Here is a 27360-nt window from a genome sequence, read left to right on the forward strand (position 1 = left end):
GCATCAAGCAGCAACACTCCTCCATTCTGCTATGATTCACTCGGACGTCGCAGAATAAATATACCACGCCTATTGCTTTAGATCTCTGTCGACCTTTGACGCATGCGGGTCCATACGAGAATTATGGCGTGTGACAAACCAAGTCAAATTGAAACAAGTCAAGGATTCAGTCGGTCCTCCTTCAGCCATTCTGTCCACACGCCTTTGAGCTCTCGTGCCAATGCGGCGGGTGTTCGCCCTTCACTGTCGATCAGAGTCCTAATGTCTGGCTCACCCTTCCTGTCTTCGGGGCGCAGTCCTAAGCCTTCCATGGCTTGGAGAACAACTGAGGGGAATTTGGCCCAGTCGAGTTGAGACCCGAGAGCCAGCAGTAACCATGCCACCTCTTGTTGATTATATCGGATGGCGACGTGTAAACCCGAGCCCTCGATGCCCTCGAACGTGCCCCGATATCGCAATATATCACCCGTATTCCTGTCGTCTTGTTCATCGTCTTCGTCGGAGTCCTTTATCATGTGAATAATGGCATCGATGTCGCCTTCCCGGCAGAATTCCAAATAAGCATGTCCTTTCCGCTCTTCAGGATATGCGCGCAGGTAGGCTTCTTCTGTGGCTGCCGGAAGGATATCATAACGCTCTTGAACACCGCCCTCGTTTCGGAGAGTAACCAATACCTGTTGCGACCCATCGGAAGAAAGAAGGGATATGTTTTTGGCGCAGTTCGGACATTCTGTGAGAGTGTAGGACTCTAGAAAACATTCCCTGACAAGATGAGTGAGCCCCCGCAATCTGAGACTTCGCAACACACATACCAATGGTAATGGCAGCCACAGGACAATTCCACGTCATCGGGCACACTTTGTATTTGGGCATTTGCTTTGCTATCTTCAACATCACTATCCGGCTCAACTTCGAGGAGCAGAGGCTCATGGCAGCTTGAGCAAAGTAGATCGGACATGGCGCAGGCTGTGACTGCTGGTTGCTGGAAGTGCTAAGAAATATAGATATTAACGGTCGATAGAAAATAGCACCAAAGATTCAGGGCTTTTTTTTTTGAACAACTTCTTGTGCAGCCGTCGAATCAACAATTCTCATTTGCGGCAGAAACTTTTTAGATGGGGCGACAGGGGTCCGTCTATCTGATTATCCGCGCCATGCGGAGGCTTGAACCATGCAGGGTTCGTACGCCCCTTTCTTTCCTCCTGGGCCTTAACACGCGCTCCGAAAGGCCGGCTTATGCGGGTTCAACGGTGTCCTTTGAATTGCCCTGCTACATAAGCTGGCACCTGAACAACACGTCGAGGAACGCCTTTGTCTGCGCTAGTGGACTCGAATGCGATGACTATGAGAGAAAGTGGCCATGGATGAAACACCTCATCCTCTCAAAACGCCTCAAGGCGATCGTGTTCAGCTCGAACTATCCACGGTCCCCGAACAGGAATCACAATCAAATCCTACACCCGCCCCGCCACCGCTACCGTCGAAAGCGCTGACGACGTCTGCGGTGCTCGATGCTACACTCAAGTTCTTTGCGAATGCGAGCAATGAAACTCTGGGGGCCTGCGCGGTAGGCCTCTGCGCCTCTACATACCTGGTCTTAGGGAGAGTTGGTCTAGTCCTCATTGGCGCAGTTGGCGGCGTTGTCCTTCATGCCACTTGGGAAAATCAGTATGGGGGGAAAGCGGACGGTGACAATCAAGAGATCAACAGGAGGAGGAAAGAGCTGGGCATTGAAGTAGCGCAGAGAGTGCTGGACTGGCGAGACAAGAGACAGAAGCCCGAGAACGAAGAGGACTATAGTCCCGGCGACTCCAAAGTCGATCTGAAGACGCTGGATTACTCTGATTTTGAGCCTGAAACAAGAGTCGCTCTCACCCAGCTGACCGATGCTGTTATAAGAGACTACGTCGAATGGTGGTATAGTCCGCTTCTTCCCAGAGACCAGTCTTTTCCCGCGAGGTGCAGACAGACCTTTAGCAGCTTCGTCGTCTCCTTCTCCAACCATCTTTCGCGCAAACGGACTGCCGATCCGGTCCTCGATTTCTTTGCCAATTCGACTTCCATCATTATTGTCTTCTTGAACGAGCTCTCCACCGCCCTCAAGGCGTCGTCTAATCAGGATGCAGAGACTGCCGTGACAACCTACCTACAATTCCAGCCGGACAGCAATTTGGCCAATGTTCTCAGCAGGGAGCAGCAAGAACGCAAGCTCAACCTCGTGGCGGACGATATCCTACAGAACTTTCTCGAGCCGAAGTCGTATAATTGTCCTCCAGTCAAAACCTTCCTTCGAGAAGTTCTAGCAGGACTGGTGCTAGAGACTACCGTGGATATGTGCTCGAAACCGGAGTTTATCAATGGCTGGATTGTTTCCTTGTTGCAGGACGGTGAACCCGAACTCATGAATGCTATCGATGCTGGCGTTGAAGACATGAATGAAGCTATGTCGCACGCGAAGGAGAATGTTGATAACGGCAAAGTCCACGATCGTCGGATGAGTAGGGCTGAAGAAGCAATGCAAGAGGCCATGCGGGAAGCTCAGAGACTGAACGAGATGATTGCTGAGGACGAAGCCAGGCGAAAACGCGGACTGGGCCCAAGCGAACCTGAAGAAACCAGTTCGGTAGCCACCAATGATGTTGGAATGGCGACACCAAGCTCCTCAGGTAGTGATCGGAATCGACAAGGAGAACAATCTTTGGACACATCGTTAGTCTTCGACAACGACGGCAATGCCTATGAGTCCTCAACTCCGAGTCCCAGCAAAGAACAAGAATCCTTCACCAGCTTCGATCAGCTCGCGGAAACAGTACCAAACGTGCTACCACCTGTGTCGACCGCCCCGGCGCCCGTCGAAACCATGATGGCGGTTCCCTTGACACTGCACAACGCTTCAATTACGATTCTTGACCTTGGCGACATGAATGAACGAGCCGTGTTCCGCCAGAGACCGAACAATGAGTATTTGCTGCAAATAGAACCTGCATCGCATCGCTACCCTGGTTGGATGGTGTCTCGCAAGTACCCAGAGTTCGAGCCCCTTCACCAGACGTTAACCACAATTGCTCGCATCTCAGGCGTGCCAGAATTTGGGCAAAAGTATCCAAACCTGCCCGCTTGGAAAGGCCAGACGAGTGCGACACTGTCTCAGAGCTTGGAGGCCTATCTGAGATTTGTTGTCAAATATGAGCCATTGGCCGAGACGGAAGCTATGAAGAAATTCCTCGACAAAGAGACTGGTCTCCAAAAGGCACCTGCACAGAGCAAGAATGTTCTGGTACAGGGAGGTGCTGCCTTGGAAAATGTTGGCAAGAACTTCATCAATGTTTTGGGACAGGGCGGCAAGAATATCGCTGGTGGCGGCAAGGCGGTGCTAGGAGGTGTACAAGGTGTCTTTGGAGCCGTGGCAACCGGAGTCGGCGGCGCACCCAAGCGGCTGATCACAGCAAGGCCAACACCGACAAGAAACCATACAGGACAGTCCTCCATCTCAGTTTCACGATTGAGCCAGGACCTGCCGCGACAAAGCACCGACAGCGTTGAAGCCAAGCCACCCCCATTGCCCGCGAGACCCAATGCTGGGGTCGCGATTCAGGAGGAAAATGCTCAATCGCCGATCAGCTTGATTGAATCGGGGCGTCAATCAGAAGAGATCCTGTCAATGCCACCACCACCAAGTGTCATGTCGGACGACTACCAACCGATCACGCTCCCTAAACCAGAGACGCCACCACGACCTCGTCAAGACACCATCACGGCCATTCCATCAATGCCTGCTGAGTCATTGAAACGGGCAGACTCTAGCTCTGCGCTCTCCACGAACAATGTGCCAGCACAGACATCGTCGCGACGAGCGAAGAAGGATATTCCAATCTCGGAGGAAGAAACGCGCATCCTGATAGAACTCTTCTTCGCTATCCTCACGGAGCTCTACTCTCTCTCGGGTGCGTGGTCCATCCGGTTGTCCCTCCTGGGGGCAGCGAAGACGTTCCTCCTCCGTCCAAACAATCCCCAGCTCGAGTCCATACGTGTGTTACTTCAGGAAAGTGTGCTCGACGCCAATTTCTCCGATAAGGGAGTGGCGACACATATCAATACTCTGCGATACAACACTCTCCCAACTACGGAAGAGAGGTCCACTTGGCCCAAAGAGTTGGCTGCTGAAGAGAAGGAGAAGCTACGGGTGAAAGCAAGGAAACTGCTTGTTGAGAGAGGTATGCCACAGGCTTTGACCAGTGTGATGGGCACCGCTGCCAGTGGAGAAGCGCTGGGGAAAGTGTTCGACTGCTTGCAAATGGAAAATGTGGCTAGAGGGTTGATCTTTGCGCTCTTGTTGCAGGCTATCAGGGCTACAACGCAGTAGATGAGATTCACTAGGCTCAGGCACAATGAGAGACACGACCAAAAATGTGATACCAACATGTTTGTACAATATGGCAATGGAAACTGAGTTGTTTGGATGGAGCTGGACTGGTGTTTTCTTTGCAGGAGTAGTTTTTGACTCTTTGGTGGCCGGCGAGACAACAGTCATGATATAGCGCTGGAGAAACGATGAATGACACGACTGAAGTAATTGTCTAATGCTCTGGTTATACCATGTCAGATGACAGTAAATGGCTCGATGCATTACACTTCGCTTGGAGGTGATTGAGGCCGTTCAGACAATTTTTTTCTCTTCGTCGTCATCTGCAGCAGCCAATGAAAATGCGTGACTCACTTCCAAATTTGGCCGACGATTTTTATTCATTTTCCATCTCAACCTCAACCTGTCATTGAATGATTCACATCCCACTCTGAGCTCCGACTACAATCCCCAGAAAAAAAAGCGACGTCGAGTTACTTTAGTTGAAACAGGCAACGAGATGGATCTACCTTGAACAACAACCATCCAAATACTGCTTCCCGTACTGAGCCTGCCTGTCAGCCTCTTACCAAAACCCCGACTCGGGTTCCATTCTAGTCTATCCATTCGGGAGACAGGACTCCCCGGTCTACAGGGACGATGCCTAAAGTCCACCTGCTCGACTACGTCGCGGGCAACATTCGCTCGTTGGTGAACGCCATTGAAAAGTGCGGATGGGAAGTTGAATGGATCCGGAGTCCTCAGGACGTTGAAAAGGCAGATGTAAGTGTTTGCAATCTCCAGTCTCGTGACTCTTGCTCTGTCGTTGTTGCTTTGCAGTACACGTGCAGGCCTTGCTTTATCCGACCTGCAGATATTGGGTTCTTCTGGCGATGTTGTATATCTTTAGCAAAGGAGTCACTCCTTCCAGGCCAGACGTCGAGGTGCCAGTGCTAGTTGAAGTCCAGATATACAAGACTCTTCGTGTTGGAGGCTGTTGGCTGAACTTAGGACTCGGCGCTGCTATATGATCCGCTTGCTGGTTCCGGCGGACTAACTTCTGCCTCTCGTCTCATTTGCCTTCTCACCTGTACTCAATGTACCTCATACTGGCCGAGTCTGACCTTCCTCCCACTTCTCCAAACAGAAAATCATCCTCCCAGGTGTTGGCCACTTTGGTCATTGCCTAACCTCTCTCTCCACGGCAGGCTATCTCCCCGCCATTCAAGCCCACATATCCAGCGGCAAGCCTTTCTTCGGCATCTGTGTGGGTCTTCAAGCGCTGTTCACCGGCTCAGAAGAGGCACCTAATGTCTCGGGTCTCAATATCATTCCTACATCACTCAAACGCTTCTCAGCCGACAACGCAGACGGCTCGAAGAAGTCTGTGCCTTGTATAGGCTGGAACGATGCTTCGACGTTGCACCCTGACCTAGATCCCACCCACTCGACCTCGCCAGGGAAAGGAAGAAGTTTTTACGGTCTTAACCAAGGAAGTAAGTACTACTATGTGCATAGCTACTTCGCACCCTATGTGCCCGGTGAGCTAGAGGCGAGTGGATGGGTCGTCGCCACGGCTACCTACGGCGACGAGACGTATGTGGGGGCTATCGGGAAGGGGAACGTGTTTGCGACGCAATTCCACCCCGAGAAATCCGGCGCGGCTGGTCTGAGAGTGATCAAAGCCTTTCTTGAGGGCAACACCTGGTCGGATCCAGTCATTGCATCCATATCCGGAACCAACTCGACCGCAAATGGAGCGCCGTCACCTCTGGCAGGGAGGTCTGATGGAGGAAAAAACGGTCTGACCCGACGTATCATCGCCTGTCTGGATGTCCGCACCAACGATCAGGGCGACCTCGTCGTAACCAAGGGCGACCAGTACGACGTGCGGGAAAAATCCGACACGTCGGCCACGGGGCCGGGACAAGTCCGCAACCTAGGCAAGCCGGTCGATATGGCGCGTCGTTACTACGAGCAGGGGGCAGACGAAATCACCTTTCTCAACATCACGAGTTTCCGCGACTGCCCGATCACGGACCTGCCGATGCTGGAGATTCTGCGGCGGACGAGCGAGACCGTCTTCGTGCCGCTCACGATCGGCGGCGGGATCCGAGACATGACGGACCCCGTCACGGGCAAGAACGTGTCGGCGCTCGACGTCGCGAAACTGTACTTTGCCTCGGGCGCCGACAAGGTGTCGATCGGGTCCGACGCCGTGCTGGCAGCTGAGGAGTACCACTCCGGCGGCCGCCTCATGGGGAAAACATCCATCGAGACCATCTCGGCGGCGTACGGCGCGCAAGCCGTCGTCGTGAGCGTCGACCCGAAACGCGTCTTTGTCTCCTCCCCGTCCGAGACGACCCACCACACCGTGCGCACGGCCTTCCCGGACGCCGACGGCCGCGAGTACGTCTGGTACGCGTGCACGATCAAGGGCGGGCGCGAGACGCGCGACCTCGACGTCGTCCAGCTGTGCACCGCCGTCCAGGCCCTCGGGGCCGGCGAGATCCTGCTCAACGCCATCGACCGCGACGGCAGTAACCGCGGCTACGACCTCGAGCTGATCGACATGGTCAAGGCCGCCGTCGGTGTGCCTGTCATCGCGTCCTCGGGCGCCGGCGTCCCCGCCCACTTCGAGGAGGTCTTTCGCAAGACTAACGTGGACGCAGCTCTGGGTGCTGGCATGGTGAGTTTTCTCCCCTGCTTCTATTTCTCTATCATCATAGTCATCACTCACCACTCCCTTGCCCGCTTCTGTGTCGCCTTGTTCCTAGCCACTATCCCCTTTCTCTGCGTCTGCAACCCACCCTTTTAAAATTCGAATTGGAGATATCCGCTTACTGACCTTCAAACCCGCCCTGCTCTTCCCGCGCCACACAGTTCCATCGGGGCGAATACACCGTCGCGCAAGTCAAAGAACATCTCGGCCAGACGGGCCTTCTGGTTCGGCCGTTTGAGAAGTTTTGAGACAGACAGACCGATCGGCCCGGCCTCGCTCGCTCGCTCGCTCCCTTGCTCCCTTGCCGTGCAAGCCGACATGGGTTTTTCACCACCCATAGATATCTAGCAACTAGATGGAACTTGGATTGTCCTTGTGCCTGGTATTATGACAACTAGAGACACCGGCGAGAAGAGGGAAAAGGGACATGAAAGTTGTGCATAAACAAGCGGGAAGAAATAGATTCTATTTGAATATCTCGTCTACTGCTTTGCTCGCCTCGTATGCCATGCCATATTATAGAACGCCTCTGCTATGCAATTCAGCGTGGAAAGGAATCGACGCAACAGAATTGATGATGCTTGGATAGTGGCTGTGACGCTGTCGTCAATCGCGGCAAAATCCGCCGGGGTATGTCGTTGGGCCTGCCAGAAACCATTGAATGGCATGCTCGTGTGCCCTCTTGGTCTGGGTCCCCCGATCCTGGCACTTGAACCACTCCTTTCTCTCGCCGCACAGAGAAGGGCTTTCAGTGATCCAGTAGCAAATACCTCACATGATCAAATTCTAGCTCAGTCGTCCGTAGACCGTGTAGTGATGTCCTGGATCGTTTGCTGCTTATACCGCAAATCACGAACAAGGCCTTCCTCCCACGACAGCCTAAGTTCGTAGCGCAGCGCTAGCTGCTTGTCGCTCGACTTCTTTGTGAAATAGTCGTGTGTCAATGGGAAACCACTCATAATAGGTATAGCCCAAAAGAAGATCCCGGGTATAGGATGAAGAATTGTAGCGACTGGCGTTCATAGGGCGCGAAGTGTTGAACCCTCCAAGACTAATGTGAGACGGATGGAACCGGCTTCTCGAATATCTCTACCGCCTTTCCGTAACAGTCTGATACATCGACTTCTCGAAACTCAGGCTTGGTCATAAGTTGCCGAGCCCTGGTATTTTGCCTTCACGAGTCCTTCTTGTTCTGTACAGTTCGTGACTCCGAGTCTTTACCCATGGCTATGATGGCATTGAGCATCTTTTCACGAGTATCTTGTGTTAGTTTATCAACGTCCGCGGCCGTGAGGCCATTTGTAGGAATGGGATCAAGAACTGTACAATGTGTTAGTTTGAGTCCGTAGTTCATGCACAATTTCCAGTCGAGCACTTAACCAACCTTTGACTCGGATTGTTCCTGCATTGAACCTCTTAGCCTTGGGGCTCAACACACTGCTATAGTTCTCTGCCACGATCGGGACAATAGGTACACCACCCTGCACAGCTAGATGGAATGCCCCCTTCTTGAATGGGAGCAGCATCGGCTCCACCGAGTAACTTCTCGTTCCCTCGGGAAATATGACAACGCTCTGTCTCTTCTCCCGCATGGTCCTGGCAGCACCCTCGAAAGCCTTCAAGGCTGCACTTCTGTCCACCCGATCAATGAAAACGGTGCCCGAGAGCGTCATGAACCAGCCTAGGAAGGGGACGTTGCGGAGTGACTTCTTGGCCGTGACAGAACAGTATTTTGGCCATATCCAGCCTAGTAGCAGTACATCAAGCTCTGTTTGGTGGTTGAGGATGAAGACGGCGGGGCGGGTGTTGTTTAGGATCTCGTAGCCGTTGTCCAAGATGTCGAATTTCACCCCCACTGTGTAGGTGCAGAGGTTCTTAAACGCTTTGGCGGTCGTCCATTGTGCATATGCAAAATGTAGACCAAAGACTCGGAGGACAGCAGAGGAAATTGTGCCATACGCTGCGCAGGCTATGAGGCTCAGGTAGGCGGCCATGGTGCGCGCGACGAAGCCGAAGATTTTGGGAGGCTTCGGAAGATAGGTATAGAGAGCGAAGCAGGATAACATGGTGACGAAGTAGAAGCCTAGAAAATAGAGAATGTAGCGAAGGAGGAAGAACATTTTGGTGGAGGGTAGGTATCGATCGGGCGGGTCGGCGAGGAAGCAGGACCTAGCTATGTATCTTGAAGGTGAGGAGCCACCAAGGCTGCTTCTTCGACGACTAGGGTAATGATAAAATGATTGTAGGTGGTCTCGAGGTCAGCGACATGAGGGTTACAAGATCAGAACCTTCAGTGTCATCTGCAGTAAATGGTCACAAGGTATGAATTTCTTCTCGTAGTTGGAGAATAGGGCGGGATGGTATTATGGGATGGTGCTCTCAATATTCAACCCCACACCCACAACTTTGGTCCCTCAGCAATTTTTTTGGTGGCCTCTCAACAGCGGGCAGCTGCGTCATATCAGATCGGTCTAGTGGGCGACACGTGACTACGACGCGCTCAAGCTACAAGGCTGGCAAGGCTTACCCGAGTCACGTGGATTGGTGTTTCTCAGAGACATCCGACGCGATGGAGGCGGCGCGTTGAGGGAGCCTAGCTTGCATTCCCCCCTCCAATGTCAAATCACGACTCACCTATTCCTTATGCCATAGCAGAACAACTTCCTCCAGGCTAGATCCGTTCACTCTGTCACTGCGATGCCTGCGTAAGGTCTTGTCTGATATGTTCTTAAAAAAAACAATTGCTAACTATCTGACAGTGTAGGTGACCAGCACAAGCCAAACGGCAGCACGACAGCCAACCCGTTCGAAGAGCGTCCGCCACGAATAACAGAATATACTGCTCAAGAGATTGCCACCCTGCAAAGTCGGCTAGACAAGCAATTAGGACCGGAGTATATCTCATCACGCGCAGGACCAGGTGGCTCAAAAGTACACTACCTGGCAGCGGACAAGGCCATCAGTCTTGCCAACGAGGTTTTCGGCTTCAATGGCTGGAGCAGCTCCATTCAAAATATACAGATCGATTTTGTCGACGAGAACCCTCAGACGGGCAAGATTTCTCTCGGTCTCTCCGTCATCGTGCGGGTAACGCTGAAAGACGGCTCCCACCACGAAGATATTGGTTACGGACAAATTGAGAACTGCAAAGGCAAAGCAGCAGCTTTTGAGAAGGCTAAAAAGGAGGGTACCACGGATGCATTGAAGAGGACTCTGAGAAATTTTGGCAATGTCTTGGGCAACTGCGTCTATGACAAGAGTTACTTGTCCAAGGTCACAAAGATGAAGGTGGGAAGCACCAAATGGGACGAGGGCATGCTCCATCGACACGCAGACTTTGCACCTAAAAAGGCGCCAGAAGAGAGAAAGCCAATTGTCTCTACACACGCACAAGAAGAAACGCCTGAATTTGAGGACAGTTTCGAGCTTGCAGACTTTGAAGAACTTGATTTTGATGGTGTCGACATGGGGCATCCAGATGAAGTCTCATTACCTGCGGAGCTGACAGATTCAACAAACAAGTCAGGTCTTTCGGCCTCAGAACGAATTCACCCACAGACTAGGGTTGATCTGATGACTACGCCATCCAAACCAGCAGCCAGAGCAAGCAGTGATCCTCGAGTGGCGCTCCCAAAGCCTGCCCAGACGCTTCCACCCACTTCTGTCATACCCCAACCTCTGCCCGGCCAGCGGCACCAAGCGGCACCAGTTCCTGTTGTAAAACCCTTGACAGGAGACTCTCGACCGCCTATTGACAATGTCTCTCGGGCAGCTTCACCTCTACCCCCCCACCATTTGCCTCCCCAGCAAGCAGGCCAAGGCGTTGGCTTTTATTCTGCCAGGGCTGCTGAAGTTCTGGATGAGAATAACAACGTGATTCCTGCTGCAGCGGCAACAGCACCCCGATTCAACCCGCATGCTGAAAGTCCATCTATCCGCAAGACATCTGGGGTCAATCACAACAGGTCTATTCCCTTGAAACGAGACTTGACTCCAGATACCACCAATCTCCGGACGAATGTCATCAATCCACAATCCGATCCGATGAGACGATTGGGTGCTCCTGGCCCCAGCGGACCGATTCCAGGCGCGCGAGGACCTAACATCTCTGCATACCGACCTCCCACGAGACGAGGACCTTTGGACTCAGGCCCTGGTCACGCACTGAGCTCAGTTGACCCCAGTGGAGTTGATCGCGTTTTGCAGGCAGCGAAGAGAACACCGCTAGGAGACGTGAGCAATGTGCAGCAGCATCATGTAACATCGATCACTGCCGACGGGGCTGATGCTAAGAGACAGCGGGTAGACGGCACTGAGGAGGTGGTCACCGGGAATCCAAGGATTAGTGGATAGAGAGTGATGACCATCAAGAGAGGGAGGACTCTACCAAGTCAAGCACTTTGGCGCAGACTACTGCTGTGGTCGGCGATGGGAGTTGGCGGGTTGGAGGAGAGTGCATTTATGTGAAAAAGTCCCGCCTCTGGTTTTGGAGGCCGTCGTTCGAAATCCCCCTTAGCGATCTTTTTTGCGCCTTTGCTTCGAGCGCGTAAATGACCGAATATTGTGATGATTATGTACCACACCTACATATGTAGATTGTAAGCTTTCATGTTTTTGCACCAGCGTCTGCCTTGCCGATATCGATACCGAATCTTCGTTGTTTTTGTCCTCCTGCTGCTGGACTATTCGTTCTGTCATCCGGCGAAGTGTCCCACCACCCCAGGCTGAAGACGTAGCCCTCAAACACTCTCTTCAGCTCGTCGTCGCTCATAAACTCTGCCCCGGCGGGGATGATCCTCCTGTCAATGACCTCGCTGCCGGCGAGCAGGCTCATGGTGCCCACGATGCTCCACGGACCCTGGGGCAGGATACGGCGCATGTTGCGCCGACCGTACACGAAGAGGCCGCAGGCGAGCATGATGCCGAGGAAGATCTGCAGGATCAGCTTCGACGTGGCATTCTGTTTGAGCCGGAGCCTTTCGACGCCAGAGACGGACCCGCGGTACTGGGGCGCCGTTGCGGCTTCGGTCTGGTTCAGGCTGCGGCGCATGGTGCCGTGGATGAGTTGGGCCATGTACCGCCGATACATGCGCTGAGTGGCGTCAACGAAGCGCTGTGTGTTTGCAGGGCCTGTCAGCTCGTCGGCGGGGATTCCATCGGGGCCATAGTTGACTTGGGAGTAAAAGTAGTCGGTCAACAGAGTCGGGGCCTCCCGGTCGAAGGGTGCGAAGGTCTTCGAGTTCGTAAACCAAAACGTGCTATTGAACGCCTGAAGCCACCTTGCTGAGCTCTCATCGACTTTCGGCTCCGACTTGACCTGAAAAGAGCCGTCCGAGGAGACTGTGAAGATAGTCTCGGCGTGTACCTCTTCCAACCCTTGAATGCACGTCATTGCTGTCACATTCTCCGTCGAGGTGACATTTTCGACAAAATAGCCAGACATGAATGCCAAGGATGGGCATCCAGGGGGATTGCTTGCCGCCCCCAAGGTATACCCTACGTTATCATCGGTGAGGAATGCGTCTGTCGCGCCCTGGTTGTTGAGAACCACTTGCTCATGTATGGAAAGACCACCTGGATCCCCACAATTATGCTGTACATCAGTCGCGAACGTAATATTCGTCACTAATTCATTGTCTCCAGTCAAGAAGTGTGGGCATGTCGGGGGTAGATCGGCGTAGAACGTGATGTGGTTGTCTCGACAGCTAGGATCAGCATGAGCACTGGGTGCTCCCTGCATCGTCATGTTCATGTTCTCTCGGGGGACCAAGGTGCAGTTAAGTGATGCCCTCATAGCCACAACATCGGCGTGAAGGGTTACTGGGCTTGCAGAATCGTCCAGCTGTTTCAGAGCCTCGGCTCCTAAGGAAGAGGGCTCGATCTTCGGAAATGCCAGTCCATCGTATGTAAATGCTGGGTAAGACGCGTTGTTCTGTTCGATCAGTGTGAAAATAGCACCAGCCGACCCGTCTGATGTAGTCCCGAATGAGGGCACAAATTTGTCGGACGCGGTGACGGAAACACCGAGAACAACTGGGACGGCTTCAATAGTATAAAGGCCCGAAGCGATGATTGTCAACAAACTGCCAATCAGGGCAGCCATTGATGCAACAGCAGCTTCCATATGGCGCTCACGAACCGCTTTCAACGTGGACCAAATTGGGAGCTCGCCGGATGATGTCCTCAGCAATGTCTGCTTTGCCGGCGCACTTCCACGAGTCAAAGCCTGATACGGGGCAAGTGTCGCTGCAGCGAAATCGATCGCATCGTACATGATTGCGATACATATCAGAACGACTGACGTAAGGATTGTCGGCAGTGAACGATAGATACCAGAGCTTGAAATGGTGACCAACCCGTTGTGGGCGTCTGATTCGCGTTGCAAGACTTCCAAAACCGCAATGACCGTGAGCGGTAGCCCAAGAGCTGCTGACATGAACCAGGGTGTGGTAGAGCTAGTTTCCCACCAAGAATGATTGCTGTGTTCATCGGCTGGTCGTTGTTGAGTTCCTTCCTGCACGGTGGTCTTGATACAGAATTCCGGGTTTGCACGCCCACTGTCAAAGGAAGAAGTGGCCACTAAATCCTCGAGATGAGCATTGGACTGTGCACTTGAGTAGCTCGAGACTGCTTCCAACGACCTCTGAAGCGTTGGACTTGCGGCAAGTATAGCTGCTTGAGCGCCAATAGAGTTGGGCTGCCGCGAGACCACGTCTGTTGTGCGCCATTGGAGAACAGCGGCAGCGGCGAGTGCCAGCAAAGCAAACCCTGCGCACATGGCCCACACGCTCAGCTCTCGGACTTGAAGTCTTGGTTCCTGATATACAACGCTGGCTGTGGTTGTGGCGTTGTCACGTTTGCGTAGATATGAATGGGCAAGTTGAACACCCACGCCCTTGAACGCTTTTTCGGCAGTGGTTCTCAATATTGTGGCATTTAAAAGATCAACAGCGGATCCGCCCGCGAGGATGGCGAAGAAGTTGGCAAAGTCATATATCTTCGGAGCTTCTGGTGTAGGGGGAAGGCTATTTACGAAGACTTCATTCTCGAAAGCCATACTCAGATTGTAGTATGAGTATCCAGGCAGCACATCTGCCACGCGCTCCAGCGGCCCGGTCGTGTTAACTCCGCCCTTTGAGGTGGGATCGGCGGTATTGATCGTAATGTTGACCTTGTCGATCGTGTATCCGCGAGAACAAACTAGTCCAACCGATTCGGCCAAGTTGACGTTCCAGGCAGCGCTAGTATTTTGGGGGTGCCCTGTGACCTTTTCAAATGTGATGTCTATCAAGGTGAGCGCGTAGAGGTTGGAACATGGATCAAGATCGTCAGTTGGTGGACCGAATGTGTTCCAGCTCTCGTCAGAGATGATGGATCGCCCAACAGGGCAATTGGGTGCCTGGCACAACTGGTAGTAGGACGACATTGGAGGACAATGAGCAGGAGACAGTGTAAGCCTCAGTTCTAGGAGATCTCCGTAAGGGTATGAACCATCGTTCGACCAAGTAAAATTGTTGCCAATCACTTCCGGTGTGACCACTTCGCAGTCGAAGAAAGGGAACACGCCGTTCACCGTTGCTGTCACGGTTGAGTTTGCAGGTAGAGATTGTAAGTCAAGAGTATCATATGCGACACTCGCTGACGTGCCGTATTGATAATTGAGCCCCCGTTCTTGTATGCCGTAGAACTCCATCAGTTCGGTGTCAATGGCAGAAGGCCCAATTGTGAAATTCGTGCCCACGAATTTTGAGTTCACAAGAGCATCAGAGACGACTTTGGTGTCGGAGGTCGGTGTAAGTACAAGCAGACCAGTGCTGAAGACGATGACAATTCTCAGTAGCAGCATACCCACACCACTAGCCACCACGGCCCAATCGTGGTTTGGTACAGCTTTTGCCAGAGCTAGGGGTAAAGGAGGCGAGATATAGTCTAGGAGTAGAGATTCCTTGGCCGGCGCTGGGCCATGCCGAAGATGTGACCATGGTGCCAAAGCTCGGCAATGGAAGTCAACCAGTCTCCAGGGCACAAGGATCACAACGAGCAGTGCGGTCGGACCATAAGTCCATGCATAATGATTGCTTGTGATGGCAGTTCTGATTCCATTCTCGATTTGCGCAAATCGCCACAGGATGATCAGGCCGGCGATCAGGGCTAAAAAGAGTAAAATAAATCCAAACAGAATTGGTTTGCGTAACCAAGTCGGGTTCCACGTTCGCGGAAGAACTTGCGCGTTCTTGTTTTGGGGGATGTCATTTTGCCAGACGAACGGGGCTTTTCTAGATGCCTCAGAGTCTTCCCACTGATCCGGAAGAGAAGAGGTCTCGAAGCTATGACTGCTGCCAACCTGTTGTTGTCCGGCGATCTTGCCGTGATGCTGGGTCGGACTCGGGGCGTCGAGATACGTCTGAGGGTCGTATGCAGCCTCTGCGTGATTGAAGTCTGGAAAAGGAGGCAGGGCCCAGGAGGATCTGTCGTCGAAGGAGATCATAGGATATGCGTCATCTTGTAAGGCGCCATCATAGAAAGCACTGCTGTGTCTTGAGTTTCGTGGCAGCGGCTTTCTCTTCACTGGGGATGTTTGCTGAAACGACCTGTTCGCCATCGCGATAGATGCGGTGTTGAGGATGGCGATGATGACAAACAAGAGACTGGGAGCAAAGCCAATAAGCCGTCCAGACAGGCTGTCTGCCAGATAAGGCTGGCTCTCTGCTCAGACGTTTTTGCGCCACGCGGCGGGAGGGCTAGGTCTCAAATGTCAATGCGGTTCAGGCGAGCCAGATTTGGCTTTGAACCCTGCAACCGACTGCCCCGCTACTCGTACAATATAGAGTAGGCCGCACTTTGAGCCCTGGCATTCTCTTTCCATGGCGAAAGTGCCCGCACAAGTAGTCGAGATTAGCTCGAGTTGTCTGTTGATCTGGTCTGGACCCCACAAGAAGCGGCTGGAAAGGCTGGCCCTGGCCTGGCTAGGTGCCAACATCTGATTGATGGACTCATCTTTAGTGTCACATCGCCTCCGGCAAGACGCCTTGCGCTCAACCGTTCCAGAGTAGTCGGGTACGTGCAGGCAACAACACGGCTGGCCGAGCAGCCTGAGTTTATCATTGGTAAATTGGTCACACTTTTTCCCTCATCAAAACTGTTTAAGGTTCGAGGCAGTTTTCAGAAAGGTATGTTTTATTTCAACGGTCGTTGCTAGCGTTGGGGCAACACTCTTGTGGCGGGAATGGATCTGGGAGCAGAGCCGCCTAGTGTATCGATGGGGCTGTTGAGAGCAGGCGAAGTTGATTTCCCGTCAAACAAGGCGCACAGCGAGCAGGTGATGGTGTTTCAAGGCGTTTCAGAACGGGACGGCTCGACGCCACGAAGCGACGCTCAACAGCGAGAAGAAATGCGAATGGGCAGACAACCCACGTGATTTCGGAGGATCGGAACACTTCTTCCGCAGGCGGGATCGGCACGGAACAATGTTCTCCCCGCTTCCGTCGACAGGCCGCGGGTGCATAAGAATTCAATACAAAGCTTGATACGAGGTACCAAAGTCATCTTCTTATCAAGCCAATTCAACCCCCACATTCTTCGCTATCCTGTCCCATTCGTATTTTCGATTGTCATCTATATTGCCATCACCGCCGGTTTCTGTGGGGCAAGGCAAATCCTTCCGGCTGTCGTTACGGCCCTCTCTCCCCAGATCTGCCAACGAATGCGCATTATTCCTTTATGGATCAACGGTTTAACCAACGTATAGCTTCTGACTCGAGTTCCTCCATTAGTCAGAATATCCATCCTTATCTACCTAGCCTCTTGCCGAGAGATCATCGTATCGACGCATGAGGAAAGAAGGATCAAGTTCTGGTCCCTGATTCGCATAATGCTTGTGTCTCATGGCACGTTCGTGCTCAGTAAGATGCCAGGGCGTTTGGCAAAGAGAAATACCGTACGAGCCACAAACAAGGCTATGCCAAAGACCGGAGTGAAGCAACATGAAGCTACACAGATGTGCCAGGTAATGATATCACGTCCATGAGCGCACAATGATCAGGCAACAGTCTCTCCCATCCCAGCTAGTGAGTTCTTTCGGCTCGGTAACCGCGGCCCACGAGATGATCTGCATAAATCAACTCAACACAGGAATCGACTGATGCCTGTCTAATCATCTTTACTAGATGTGGCAGGTCGCAGAGTGTCCTCCTCGCATGCAACCTACTAATCTAAACCAATCATCACCATGCATTGTACATCGGATTTGAACGACTTCTCTAGATGTACCGATATCCAGAACCTCCACAAAGGCTGGGGAAGGTCAAGTTTGGAGGTCGGATTCACGGATAAACGAGCTGGGATTTGTATACAAAGACCCATGCTTGCCAGTCAGGTCTACAAGACTTTGTCCATCTAATCTACACTAGATTCGGTGGAGAGTATTGGCGCTCATAATGGCCCGTCAACTATTGCTGTCAGTCTTGATTTTGCCATGTGTACTGGCTGTCTCTTTGCCAGTGAAGCTGCACTTGAAGCGAGCTGTTGACTCGAGTCTTGCCAATATCCACGTGTCCTATGACAAACCCATCACCACAGAGGTCGCGTTCACGTATGGTCCTTGCAAGGCTAAGACTCCGGGAGAAGCGCACCATCTTGTTGCCCGGTCCAATTCCTGTGACCACGATAGGCTTTTGTGGAAAGTCCCCGAAGACACTCCCACGGGCCATTGTCTCTCAGCATGGGACGCAAGACAGAACCTTCTTGGGCGAAGTGCTCCGGTGTCCATTGCACCTAACGCAAAGACCAAGCGCAGACGCCTCAAAAAGCGCCAGGCCGACTTCTCCATCCAGATGGACAACTCGAGCGGTATTGATGCGGAAGGTCCATGGTTCGACGGAGTAGTTGCCCTCAAGAACAAAGAGATCAGTGCGGTCAATGTCCAAGAAGCAAAATCCAAAGAAATCGCCATCGTCGGTGCTGGCATGGCTGGTCTCATGACTTGGTTGGCCCTCAACCAATCCGGCATGACAAATCTTTCTCTTATCGAAGCAGCTCAGCGGCTGGGCGGAAGGGTCCATACTGCTTACTTCGGCGACCCAAGTGAGAGACAGTATCAAGAAATGGGCCCAATGCGTTTCCCACTATCGTACACGTCATCTGAGACGAACCAGACGATCCAGATCCAAGATCACCGCATTGTTTTTGATCTGGCTGCTGAAGTCAACAGACTGAACAATAACAATACCAATTTCACGGTCAATTTCATCAAATGGTACCAAAGTTCGCCAAATGGACTATACTACATTAACGGCGCTCGGAAACCCAACGGTCAAGTTCCGACGGTGTCAGAAGTGCGAGCGAATGCATCATTGCTTGGGACGACTTCTTCTCAGCCAGACGACCCCAAGCTGGATGCACTTGACGAGCAGCTGAACGTTATCTACGAAAACGGTAGTTTCATCGACCAGATGGCTCGAAACATATACATGGCGCATAAGACATTCCTAGACCAAGGACTTGGTGGATTGGGTGGCGACGACTTTTCCGAATTCGCCTATGCTCACAATGTCCTGGGTTATGCGCTGAATGAGACCTTCGTTGAGCTCGGAGGTTCTGGAAGTGAGAGTTTTTGGGATAATCTCTTTGAATCAATGGTGAGCTGGTGCCTGCCTTTATCCACACTGACAATCTACTCTTGCAGGTTGACACAAGCCACACCATTTTTGAGATCTGGTCTCGACTGACGGCGCTGACATCTCGTTTTACTTTAGTACTTCTCCGCAACTGACTGGAGGACGATTGATGGTGGCTTGACCCGTCTTCCCAGTGCCTTTCACCGTACGTACAACTCTCGCGCAGCCTTACAAGGAATGACTAACGTATAGGTAACGCATAGCTCTTGTGGACGATGTGACGTTCATGAATCGCAAGATCCAGCGTGTTCAATACAACGAGAGCACCAAGAAGGTGACATTGCAATGGAAGGCCAAACCACTCGACAGTACGTTCCAGAACGCAAGCTATGACCTAGCGGTCGTGACTGTTCCTATGCCGCTCGTCCGAACCTGGCGTCTCCCGGCGTTCTCGGATCTTCTTAAGACGGCCATCGACAGCTACCCTTACTCCCAAGTATGTAAGGTGGCACTCCAGTTCAAGACCCGCTTCTGGGAGCATTTCGAGAACCCCATCTATGGCTCCTGCAGCACGACCACCGATATCCCCGGTATTGGAAGCATCTGCTACCCAAGCTACGATATCAACTCGACTGGGATGGGGGTCATGCTCGCAAGCTACACATCCTCTGACGACGGGCTGCGCTGGCCGTCGATTCCGGAGGACGTTCACGTCCAATATGTCGTGGACGCCATGGCCGAGATTCACGGCCCTGTGGTCTACGAGCAGTATACTGGGGCCTTCAACCGGCGCTGCTGGGTGCTGGATCAGTACGAGACCATTAGCTGGGCTAGCCCGGACATTGGAATGAGGAAGGCGTTCATCCCGGCCTTTTTCAAGACGGAGCAGGGTATCATTATGAGCGGCGAAGGGACCAGCTATACCAGCTCTTGGATCTCGAGTGCTCTGGAGAGTGGCGTTCGAGCGAGTGTCCAGCTCCTTCTTGAGTTGGGCCTGGTCGACGAAGCAAAAGCCGTAAGTACAGCATTTCCTGGGCTACCCGAAAAACTCTTCTATGTCTCTTGTCATTTGTCATCTCCCAAGCCAGACTAACAGAGGTCCCAACAGGTAACCGAGAAGTGGATGGCCAGATGGATTGACATATAGATCCCGAGTAGGGTAGGACAGGGAATCGGATATCAGATATCGCCGCGATCGCCAGCCGCTCAGGTGGTTTCTTTCCTGCCCATATACCGAGCAGTATCAGGCGTGAAGACGAGGCTCAATCACATACGTCGATGATGATCATCTATCAGATTTTACAGCGCGCTTCTCCTCGCCTTCCCTTCTCTTTCACTTCCATATTCCCTTGTCTTTTATTCCCATCTCAGATTTAAGCGCGAATGAGTCTCGCTCACTCATTCTCTGGCTATTATCTTTGACTGCGTCGTTTCTTTGTCAATTTCACGGGTATGTCGTCCACTCAAGGTCCAAGCCCTCCCTCGAGCCTCAGGAGACTTGGAGGACTCGTTCGCGAAGTATTAAATCCGTGAGATTTCCTACTACGTACGTGAATGACGAAATCTAGAAGAGGTCACAAGGGCAAAAGGGGTCATACTGTGGCGTGAAATACAACTGGTTGGCTACACGGTGTTTGTTCATGTCATGTCGTGGACTTGGAGTTTTTCTCCCTTGGGTAGACATTTACAGTCTCGAGACAGGTAGCTATTGTGGATCCGGTGGAGGGAGACTTGTGTGTCCATGGACCAAGAGATGCTTCTGATCTTGTGGGTCTTGTGCGTGTCGAGGTCGGATATTATATTGAGGAGAACCTGTCAAGCTTTTCAGCTCCCAGCCAAGGCTATTTGACAGGTTGACAGGTTGAGATTTCTCTCCCTCGAGAGGTCCTTGCTTATCTCATGCGGTCCGTGCGCCTCAGAACGGGATCTGCTTCTCCAGATGGAAGTCCTGTGGCTCTTGTCGACCTAGGAACCCCGAGGCCTGTCGCGTGTTTGCCATTCAAAGGAAAGAGACAATGTCGGGAGACGACACGACATCGAGGGCGAGCATGTTCCTGCCCCTACTCCTGCCCCTGCTGCTATGCCCGTTCTTCTTCATCCTTTACCCAGGCGTCAACAAGCTGGTCGCTTACAAGGTAAGATCTCCAAGACGTGAGGGAGTAAGAGGTTGTTTGATTCTGAGCAACTACAGAGAGATTCGGCGCTTGCCCATCGCATGCATTGCATGCCACCTCCAGAGCTCCCGAACAAATGGCCCCTGGGGATCGATTGGGTGCGTGGATTATGGACCTCGAATGCTGAAGGTCGTCTTCTGCCGTTCCTCTGCTCCATCGCAAAGGACTATGAGCCTCGCAATATGCTTTCTCAATACCTGCTCTTTGGCCCTCGTACCTTTCACATCCTCGAACCCCGGAATCTAGAGGCCGTCTTGTCATCAAACTTTGCAGGTGAGTCGCCATTCGAGGAAAGGCCATCGGTTGCTCGCTCGTTCATTTGGGTACATGTGTCTGATGCGTGCCAAATAGATTACGGCTTTGGAGTCCGCGCAGAGATTTTCGCTCCTCTCCTGGGCCGGGGTATATTTACGCAAGAGGGTGCTGCCTGGAAACATTCCCGGGAACTTTTGCGCAAGCAATTTGTCCGAGCACAGTATCAGAATCTCAGCCACTTCCAAGAACATGTTGACAATCTGTTGAGCCGTCTCCCGGATCAGGGAGTGGTTGATCTGCAACCCTTATTCTTTAGCCTCACCTTGGACACAACTACTGCTCTGTTGATGGGAAAGTCGGTCTACAGCCTGAGAGCAGATATCGATCAAGACGCCGAAAATCGAGACTTCTCCAAGAGCTTCAATCTGGCCCAAGAAGGGCTTGCAAAGCGGTTCCGCATCGCTCCATGGCACACTTTGTATAACCCACCAGCCTTTCGGCGAGCTTGCAAAACTGTCCACGCCTATGTGGAACGTTACATCGAGCAGAGGCATATCTCCAACGAGAAGAGCCAAGACGCGTACAGCTTCATTGACCAGATAGCCAATGAGTCGAAAAGCCGAACCGAGCTGAGAGACCAGCTTCTGAACGTCCTTCTCGCAGGTCGGGATACGACGGCCTGTTGTTTGTCGTGGACATTGTAAGATTTGTTCTCTGACCCATCAATCAAATCGCATCAGCACGCTGAAAGTTGTCATGGGACCAAGTCGTCTTCTTGTTCGCCATCCTCAGGTTATGAAACGCCTGCGAGCAGAAGTTACCACTGTCATGGGCGACGGTATACATCCGTCGAGAGAACAGCTCCGTAAAATGCCGTTCCTCGCGTGCGTCATCAAGGAGAGTGAGTTGCATGATTGAAGTCTGCAGGGTATGTTTGTCTCAGCTGGCTAATGAATCCCAGGTCTTCGCTTATATCCGCCAGTGCCTCTGAACAACCGGCAGGCTATCAAAACGACCCTCTTACCAACGGGTGGAGGACCTGACGGGAAGCAAATGATTCTGGTCAGAAAAGGTGAAGTAGTCGTGTTCTCACAGTACGTCAATTCCCGTGTAAAGAGCATATACGGGTCGGACGCAGACGACTTTCGCCCCGAAAGGTGGGAGGACAACGGACTCGCAAAGATTGGCTGGGCATATTTCCCCTTTAACGGCGGACCGAGACAGTGTCTGGGCGAAGATTTTGCACTTATGGAAGTCTCGTATACCATAGTGAGGCTGCTTCAGGCATGTTCCAGCCTTGATTTGCCGGACGGCGAGATCGTTGAACGTCTAGGCCAGGAGAAACAAAGGTTGACGCTCGTTTTGTCAAGCGCCGACGGCTGTAGGGTCAAGTACGTCCGACGATAGCAGATCTTTTGCGAGAATGTTGCTTGAATGTTCCATTGGCCGAGAGACAGCCTGACAGAGCTTCTGTAGCGCTTATTGTAGCTCGTAGTGGCTCGCAAAGGACTACATTCTGCAGCCAGGATAGACTTAGGATAGGTCGCTGGGTATTTTGTCCATTTGCTGGGCTGACAAGGGCTGGCTTCAGAAGGAGCTGACCTCGACCCAAGACCTTGTTGCAGAACTTAGAGGCTGGGTGGAAGCTGATTGTCTCTTCACCCTGGTCGACCTCGATAGCCGGCGTCTAAGCCTCATAATAACCTTCGAGGCGTCAATCGAGAATCATGCGGTGTGCACGCTTCTGTCTCAGTCGTCCAGACACAAAGCGGTCCAGTTCCAGGTCAGGGAGTCCTACCTGCTGCCTACTCCGCTGCCTACCAGAGGTTATAAAAGTTTCGAGCTGTCCTTCCAGTATTCAAGTACCTTCTCACTAACGCATGAGCTTAAAGCAGAATTGACGGGAAGTAGTCCACATGGGCCCGAATATACCAGAACAACAGGTGTTTGGGTTTCGCGAACTGTATCGACCTCAAACGGAAGAGCCCGAAGTAGAGTACGTGAGATTGAGCCGGATATCCCGAGCCATTTCCTATTGTTTTAGTATACTGAGATGGACAGTATCGTCGCCGTACACGGTCTCAATGGCCACGCCATCAACACCTGGACTGCAGAGAATCCTAGAAAGGGAGACGAGCCCATCTGCTGGTTGAAGCACCAAGATTTCCTTCCAAAATATATCAGCCGTGCAAGGGTGTTGACCTGGGGTTACAACGCGAATATCTCGTCCCTGAAAGGACCAACAAGCTCGGATCGGATACTCCAACATGCCCAAAGCTTGGTGCAACAGTTGCAGGGGGACAGAACTGTGAGCAGATCCTGCAGTTGCCCGGACATGGCACGAAATCCGATTGCTGACTGCAATTTTCCAGCTGAATGGTACCAGCGAGAAGCCCATAATATTTGTTTGCCACTCTCTCGGAGGCATCGTTGTCAAGAGGGTAGGTTAAACCGCTGCTGTGGCTATCCCTCATCCATATTTGCTGATCAAGGTTGACATGTCCAGGCACTGGCATATTCAGAAAGTCGGGCAGGACCGAAAAACTCGCATCTTCGTTCCATCTTCACCTGTACCTATGGTATCATTTTCTTCGGTACCCCACACAATGGTTCAAGCAAGGCACAGCTTCTCAATAGCCTACAAAAGGTCACGAGGTTGACAATCCCGAAGAGGATACTGCGTATTGAATCAAATTTGTCAAAGGCCCTTGAGGAAGAGTCGGAAACGCTGCAAAACATCACGGATCAATTCGTCGCCCTGATGTCAAACTTCCATCTCATGTTTTTGTGGGAACAGGAACGCACTTCGATCCCTGGATTGGGTGCCTCGTACATTGTGGATGAAAGCAGTGCTGCTCCTGGCCTTCCCGATGTTGAGCGCTGCGGTATTGCGGCAGACCACCGAGAAATGTGCCGCTTTGTCAGTAGTAGCGATCAGGGTTTCCTCACTGTTGTTGACGCCTTACAGCGATATAGTCGAGCAGCACCAGAAGAGATAAAGACCAGGCATGCGCAAGAACTGTGGTTATTGAAGGCCAAGCAGCAGGGGGAGATTATGGGACTGATGAGGACGTTGGGCGGGCCACCAGTGCGACCGAATGGTCTGCTACCATTCCCTGTTGACGAGAATGCCTCTTCTGAGGCGCGATTTCTCAACCAGCGAGAGCAATGAGTGGGATAGACCGGACACAATGGGTAATCACAGTAGGACCAACGAGGACGGGGGAGGGGAAATTGGTGTAACTTGATGATGACTGGCTCAGTCTGGCTGCGCTGATCAACAAACTGCGGAATGACATTGTGCGGGGAAGAATCTTTCCCGGCGAATTTTCCCAGAACAGAAGCCAAACATCATTCACTGTTGTCCTGCTGTTGTTCACACCCAAACAAGACGCCGATATTCATGTCGTTTCTTCTTAGAGGCAGTGCTCTAACTCGCAACTGAACACGCCGCAGTGTCTGCGCCTCCCCACTGCTGAGATGTCATTACCTCCAGAGCGCATCAGCGTGAAGCGCAGGAGACAGGAGGAACCTGTCGAGGCACTATGTATTTCCCACTGCCATCTACACCCTCAGAGTAAGAGCTAATCCAATCCCACCAGACCTCGAACACGGCAATGGCCCAGACAAAAAGCGGAGAGTCACGGAATTCTACTTTAAACGCGTCCAGCCCAATGTGATTGCCCCCATTTCTCAGCGAGTAACCAGCCCTCAAGCGGTGTGGTCAGAGCCTACTGCTCCTGGTATTCCTCCCATTCGTCTCAGCTCACCGAGCGATCTGAAAAAAGATCCCAAGGAGTCCCGGGAATCTCCCGCTGAAGAAGATGTTGCAACACAAGAGGACTGTAGGAAAGCGTCTGAGAACAACGCCGAGGATCCCGGCAGCAGTTCAGCTCCTCCAAACACGCCTGCCCCAAGTCAAGCACTCCACCAAACACGTCGTTTCCACCTCACTCGTCACCTTTCGTCAGTGCTTAGTCCAAGCGCTTCTGGTGGGATTCGCAAACCCAAGAACTTCATTCGTCCCCCTCTCGCTACCTTTGTTGAAAGACACGCTCCCATCTTCAGCCACGAGCAGAATCCGCTGTATCGTCAAAAACCCGTTGATAAGGTGCTGGAAATCCAACGAGATGACGGGGTAGGGGTTTCAGAATCGGACCGAGTCACAGAACCGACCCTGGAAGCCTTGAAGGCATCTAGGCGAAGCACGACGAGTACGTTTGTTCAGGCAGGCTCCCGAACAGCTAGGAACGGGACTTCTATCAGAGACCATCCAAGCACTTGGGATCTCGAATCTGATCAGCTTGCGGATGAATTGGCTGCCCTTGCGATGGAGCTCGATCCGGATGTGCAGCAAGTGGCCGAAGTGGTGCTTCCTTCGCCACCTCCCTTGAAACCCCAGGATAATATGATGACTTCTCGTGATCGAGAGGAGGAATACGTCTACGAGACTTATGTCCGCGTGGAGTACGATGCTCAGGTCCATGGTCCAGATACTACCACAAGTCTCAACTCCAATTATGGAATACTCGTCATTGACGAAGAAGACGAGGACCTCTGGCAAAAATACATCGATAGTGACGACGACACTGATTGGGACGAAGAGGACTCAAATGGTAAGCAACCGAGATATTCGTAACGTTGACATTCTGACTCTGGACAGCTGAGGATAATCCCGCAAATGACTACCCGGAAGAAGAAGTCAGTTCAGACGATGAGTACGGGTATAACCCGTACAAGTATCGTACCTATGGATCTGACCAAGAGGACTTCGGCGATGATCATACTTTTCGATAAAGACTGGCGATCGTTCCTGGAACCCGTATCAATCAATAATGCAACCGCAAAAACCCAGATCACCGCCGACGAGGACACTAAGCCGTCCTGCTCTACTCATTACCACGCGAAACCACCAAACCTGAATCCTAAAATGACTTCTCATGGAACTTTGGAGACCACCCCATCAATGCCTACCATGATTGTCATCACGATATAACACTGGACAATAAAGCTCCCACTCATATCTTGTTCTCCTAGGCACAAATCTTGTAAGTCGGATTTCGGCAGTCATCTGTGGCAAAACACGGCAGAGGAGGTCTCGATTGATCCTCTGGTCGCATCCAGGCAAATCGCTCGGCGGTTCTGTCCACCACTCCAAACCTGCCGACAAGGTCTCCTCGATATCTGCGTCCGGATTTTGCTTGTTCTCTCACTTTTTCGACCTTTGCTTCGTGGAGAACGCGATAGAATTTGCATTGGAGTCCAGATTTCTTTCTGACTTCGCCAAACTGACGGAGGAACTCTCTTTCGACGTCGTCCCAGGCTTCCTTCAGGTCTGTTCGGTGATACCAAATGAAATATCGTTGCTCATTTGTGTATTTCTTGCAGCCCCGACGAGGACGTCTGCGCTTTCGCCCCGCGATCGATGACTCAAAAGAGCTAGCGGACGTGGCCTCGCTTGGACAATAGTCGGTGAAGTCTCTGCTGTCCGTGCCATCGTCTATTGACTGGACCTCGTTGGGTTGGCTTGTCTGGTCGTCGGTCTTTTGTTCCTCGTCTTGACTATCGTTCAAGACTGATGCAATGCTCATTTTATCGAGCCTCCCACGGACTCTCTGTACCCCGTGGTCATGATCGCGTGGAGAACAAGACATTTGGGCTGTGCTTTCAATCCAGGAGAACCAGGCAGATTGATCAGACTTGGGAAAGTGAGAAGGAATCGATAAGGAGGGGAGAGACAATGATCCTTCTGTTTTGAGGAGAGGAGCACAAGAAACGCAGCAGAATCCATGGCGGTCAACGCAGCGACCTTAATAGGCCCTCAAGTCGACCCGACAGAGTGGTTCACGCCAGCGTGATGCATACAACTTGTATTTCTGAGGTATCGCCAGGAGTCTGCGACGTACAGCAATCCAGGCTGGACGGCCATACGCCAGACTAGGCCCAAAGATGAACGGCCTCCGACCCCGAGGAGTAGGAAGTCCGAACAGTCTACCCGACAGATCAGGGATCTGGTGCACACCAATATGAACGTAACAGTATTTCGGACCGGCGCCTCTCAATCACCAGGTTCCATTTTTTGTGGCCTTGTAAGGCAGTCCAGCGTGGAGTCTCCACAATTTACGAGCGATACGACGAAGACAGACATCAAAACTTGCCTGGTAGGCAGGTTCTTTCGCACACTGGAGAGTTTCTGCATCTCTTTCCAATGGGTATGTCCTTATTCTCGACTATCCCGTCTTCAGTCTCGCG

General features: G+C 52.2%; 10 protein-coding genes across 10 annotated transcripts; 6 read left to right on the plus strand and 4 right to left on the minus strand.

Moving 5' to 3' along the window:
• Nucleotides 1-158: 158 nt before the first annotated feature.
• Nucleotides 159-930, minus strand: AYO21_09910 (hypothetical protein; the record flags this gene model as incomplete). Its single annotated transcript, XM_022659838.1, has 2 exons — nucleotides 159-748; nucleotides 813-930. 2 exons carry the CDS (start codon nucleotides 928-930, stop codon nucleotides 159-161), a joined length of 708 nt encoding a protein of 235 aa, XP_022507860.1.
• Nucleotides 931-1360: 430 nt separating this feature from the next.
• AYO21_09911 (hypothetical protein) lies at nucleotides 1361-4363 on the plus strand (the record flags this gene model as incomplete). Its single annotated transcript, XM_022659839.1, has 1 exon — nucleotides 1361-4363. One exon carries the CDS (start codon nucleotides 1361-1363, stop codon nucleotides 4361-4363), a length of 3003 nt encoding a protein of 1000 aa, XP_022507861.1.
• Nucleotides 4364-5002: 639 nt separating this feature from the next.
• On the plus strand, nucleotides 5003-7312 carry AYO21_09912 (imidazoleglycerol phosphate synthase, cyclase subunit; the record flags this gene model as incomplete). The annotated part of the gene is made up of 3 exons (XM_022659840.1): nucleotides 5003-5125; nucleotides 5490-7031; nucleotides 7226-7312. 3 exons carry the CDS (start codon nucleotides 5003-5005, stop codon nucleotides 7310-7312), a joined length of 1752 nt encoding a protein of 583 aa, XP_022507862.1.
• A 926-nt stretch (nucleotides 7313-8238) lies between these two features.
• On the minus strand, nucleotides 8239-9184 carry AYO21_09913 (hypothetical protein; the record flags this gene model as incomplete). Its single annotated transcript, XM_022659841.1, has 2 exons — nucleotides 8239-8384; nucleotides 8449-9184. 2 exons carry the CDS (start codon nucleotides 9182-9184, stop codon nucleotides 8239-8241), a joined length of 882 nt encoding a protein of 293 aa, XP_022507863.1.
• A 577-nt stretch (nucleotides 9185-9761) lies between these two features.
• AYO21_09914 (hypothetical protein) lies at nucleotides 9762-11417 on the plus strand (the record flags this gene model as incomplete). Its single annotated transcript, XM_022659842.1, has 2 exons — nucleotides 9762-9769; nucleotides 9824-11417. 2 exons carry the CDS (start codon nucleotides 9762-9764, stop codon nucleotides 11415-11417), a joined length of 1602 nt encoding a protein of 533 aa, XP_022507864.1.
• Nucleotides 11418-11670: 253 nt separating this feature from the next.
• Nucleotides 11671-15666, minus strand: AYO21_09915 (hypothetical protein; the record flags this gene model as incomplete). The annotated part of the gene is made up of 1 exon (XM_022659843.1): nucleotides 11671-15666. The coding sequence occupies one exon, from the start codon at nucleotides 15664-15666 to the stop codon at nucleotides 11671-11673; it is 3996 nt and encodes a 1331-aa protein (XP_022507865.1).
• A 1834-nt stretch (nucleotides 15667-17500) lies between these two features.
• Nucleotides 17501-22515, plus strand: AYO21_09916 (putative endo-1,3(4)-beta-glucanase 2; the record flags this gene model as incomplete). Its single annotated transcript, XM_022659844.1, has 10 exons — nucleotides 17501-17507; nucleotides 17565-18700; nucleotides 18818-18884; nucleotides 18943-19694; nucleotides 20540-20583; nucleotides 20649-20814; nucleotides 20871-21126; nucleotides 21205-21808; nucleotides 21849-22009; nucleotides 22070-22515. 10 exons carry the CDS (start codon nucleotides 17501-17503, stop codon nucleotides 22513-22515), a joined length of 3639 nt encoding a protein of 1212 aa, XP_022507866.1.
• A 509-nt stretch (nucleotides 22516-23024) lies between these two features.
• AYO21_09917 (hypothetical protein) lies at nucleotides 23025-24280 on the plus strand (the record flags this gene model as incomplete). The annotated part of the gene is made up of 4 exons (XM_022659845.1): nucleotides 23025-23104; nucleotides 23170-23416; nucleotides 23481-23549; nucleotides 23615-24280. The coding sequence occupies 4 exons, from the start codon at nucleotides 23025-23027 to the stop codon at nucleotides 24278-24280; spliced, it is 1062 nt and encodes a 353-aa protein (XP_022507867.1).
• A 308-nt stretch (nucleotides 24281-24588) lies between these two features.
• On the plus strand, nucleotides 24589-25905 carry AYO21_09918 (hypothetical protein; the record flags this gene model as incomplete). The annotated part of the gene is made up of 3 exons (XM_022659846.1): nucleotides 24589-24655; nucleotides 24711-25724; nucleotides 25772-25905. 3 exons carry the CDS (start codon nucleotides 24589-24591, stop codon nucleotides 25903-25905), a joined length of 1215 nt encoding a protein of 404 aa, XP_022507868.1.
• Nucleotides 25906-26141: 236 nt separating this feature from the next.
• On the minus strand, nucleotides 26142-26699 carry AYO21_09919 (hypothetical protein; the record flags this gene model as incomplete). The annotated part of the gene is made up of 1 exon (XM_022659847.1): nucleotides 26142-26699. The coding sequence occupies one exon, from the start codon at nucleotides 26697-26699 to the stop codon at nucleotides 26142-26144; it is 558 nt and encodes a 185-aa protein (XP_022507869.1).
• Between the last annotated feature and the right edge of the window lie 661 nt (nucleotides 26700-27360).

This window comes from Fonsecaea monophora, assembly GCF_001642475.1.
Source record: "Fonsecaea monophora strain CBS 269.37 chromosome Unknown Scaff105, whole genome shotgun sequence".
Lineage (NCBI taxonomy): Eukaryota > Fungi > Ascomycota > Eurotiomycetes > Chaetothyriales > Herpotrichiellaceae > Fonsecaea > Fonsecaea monophora.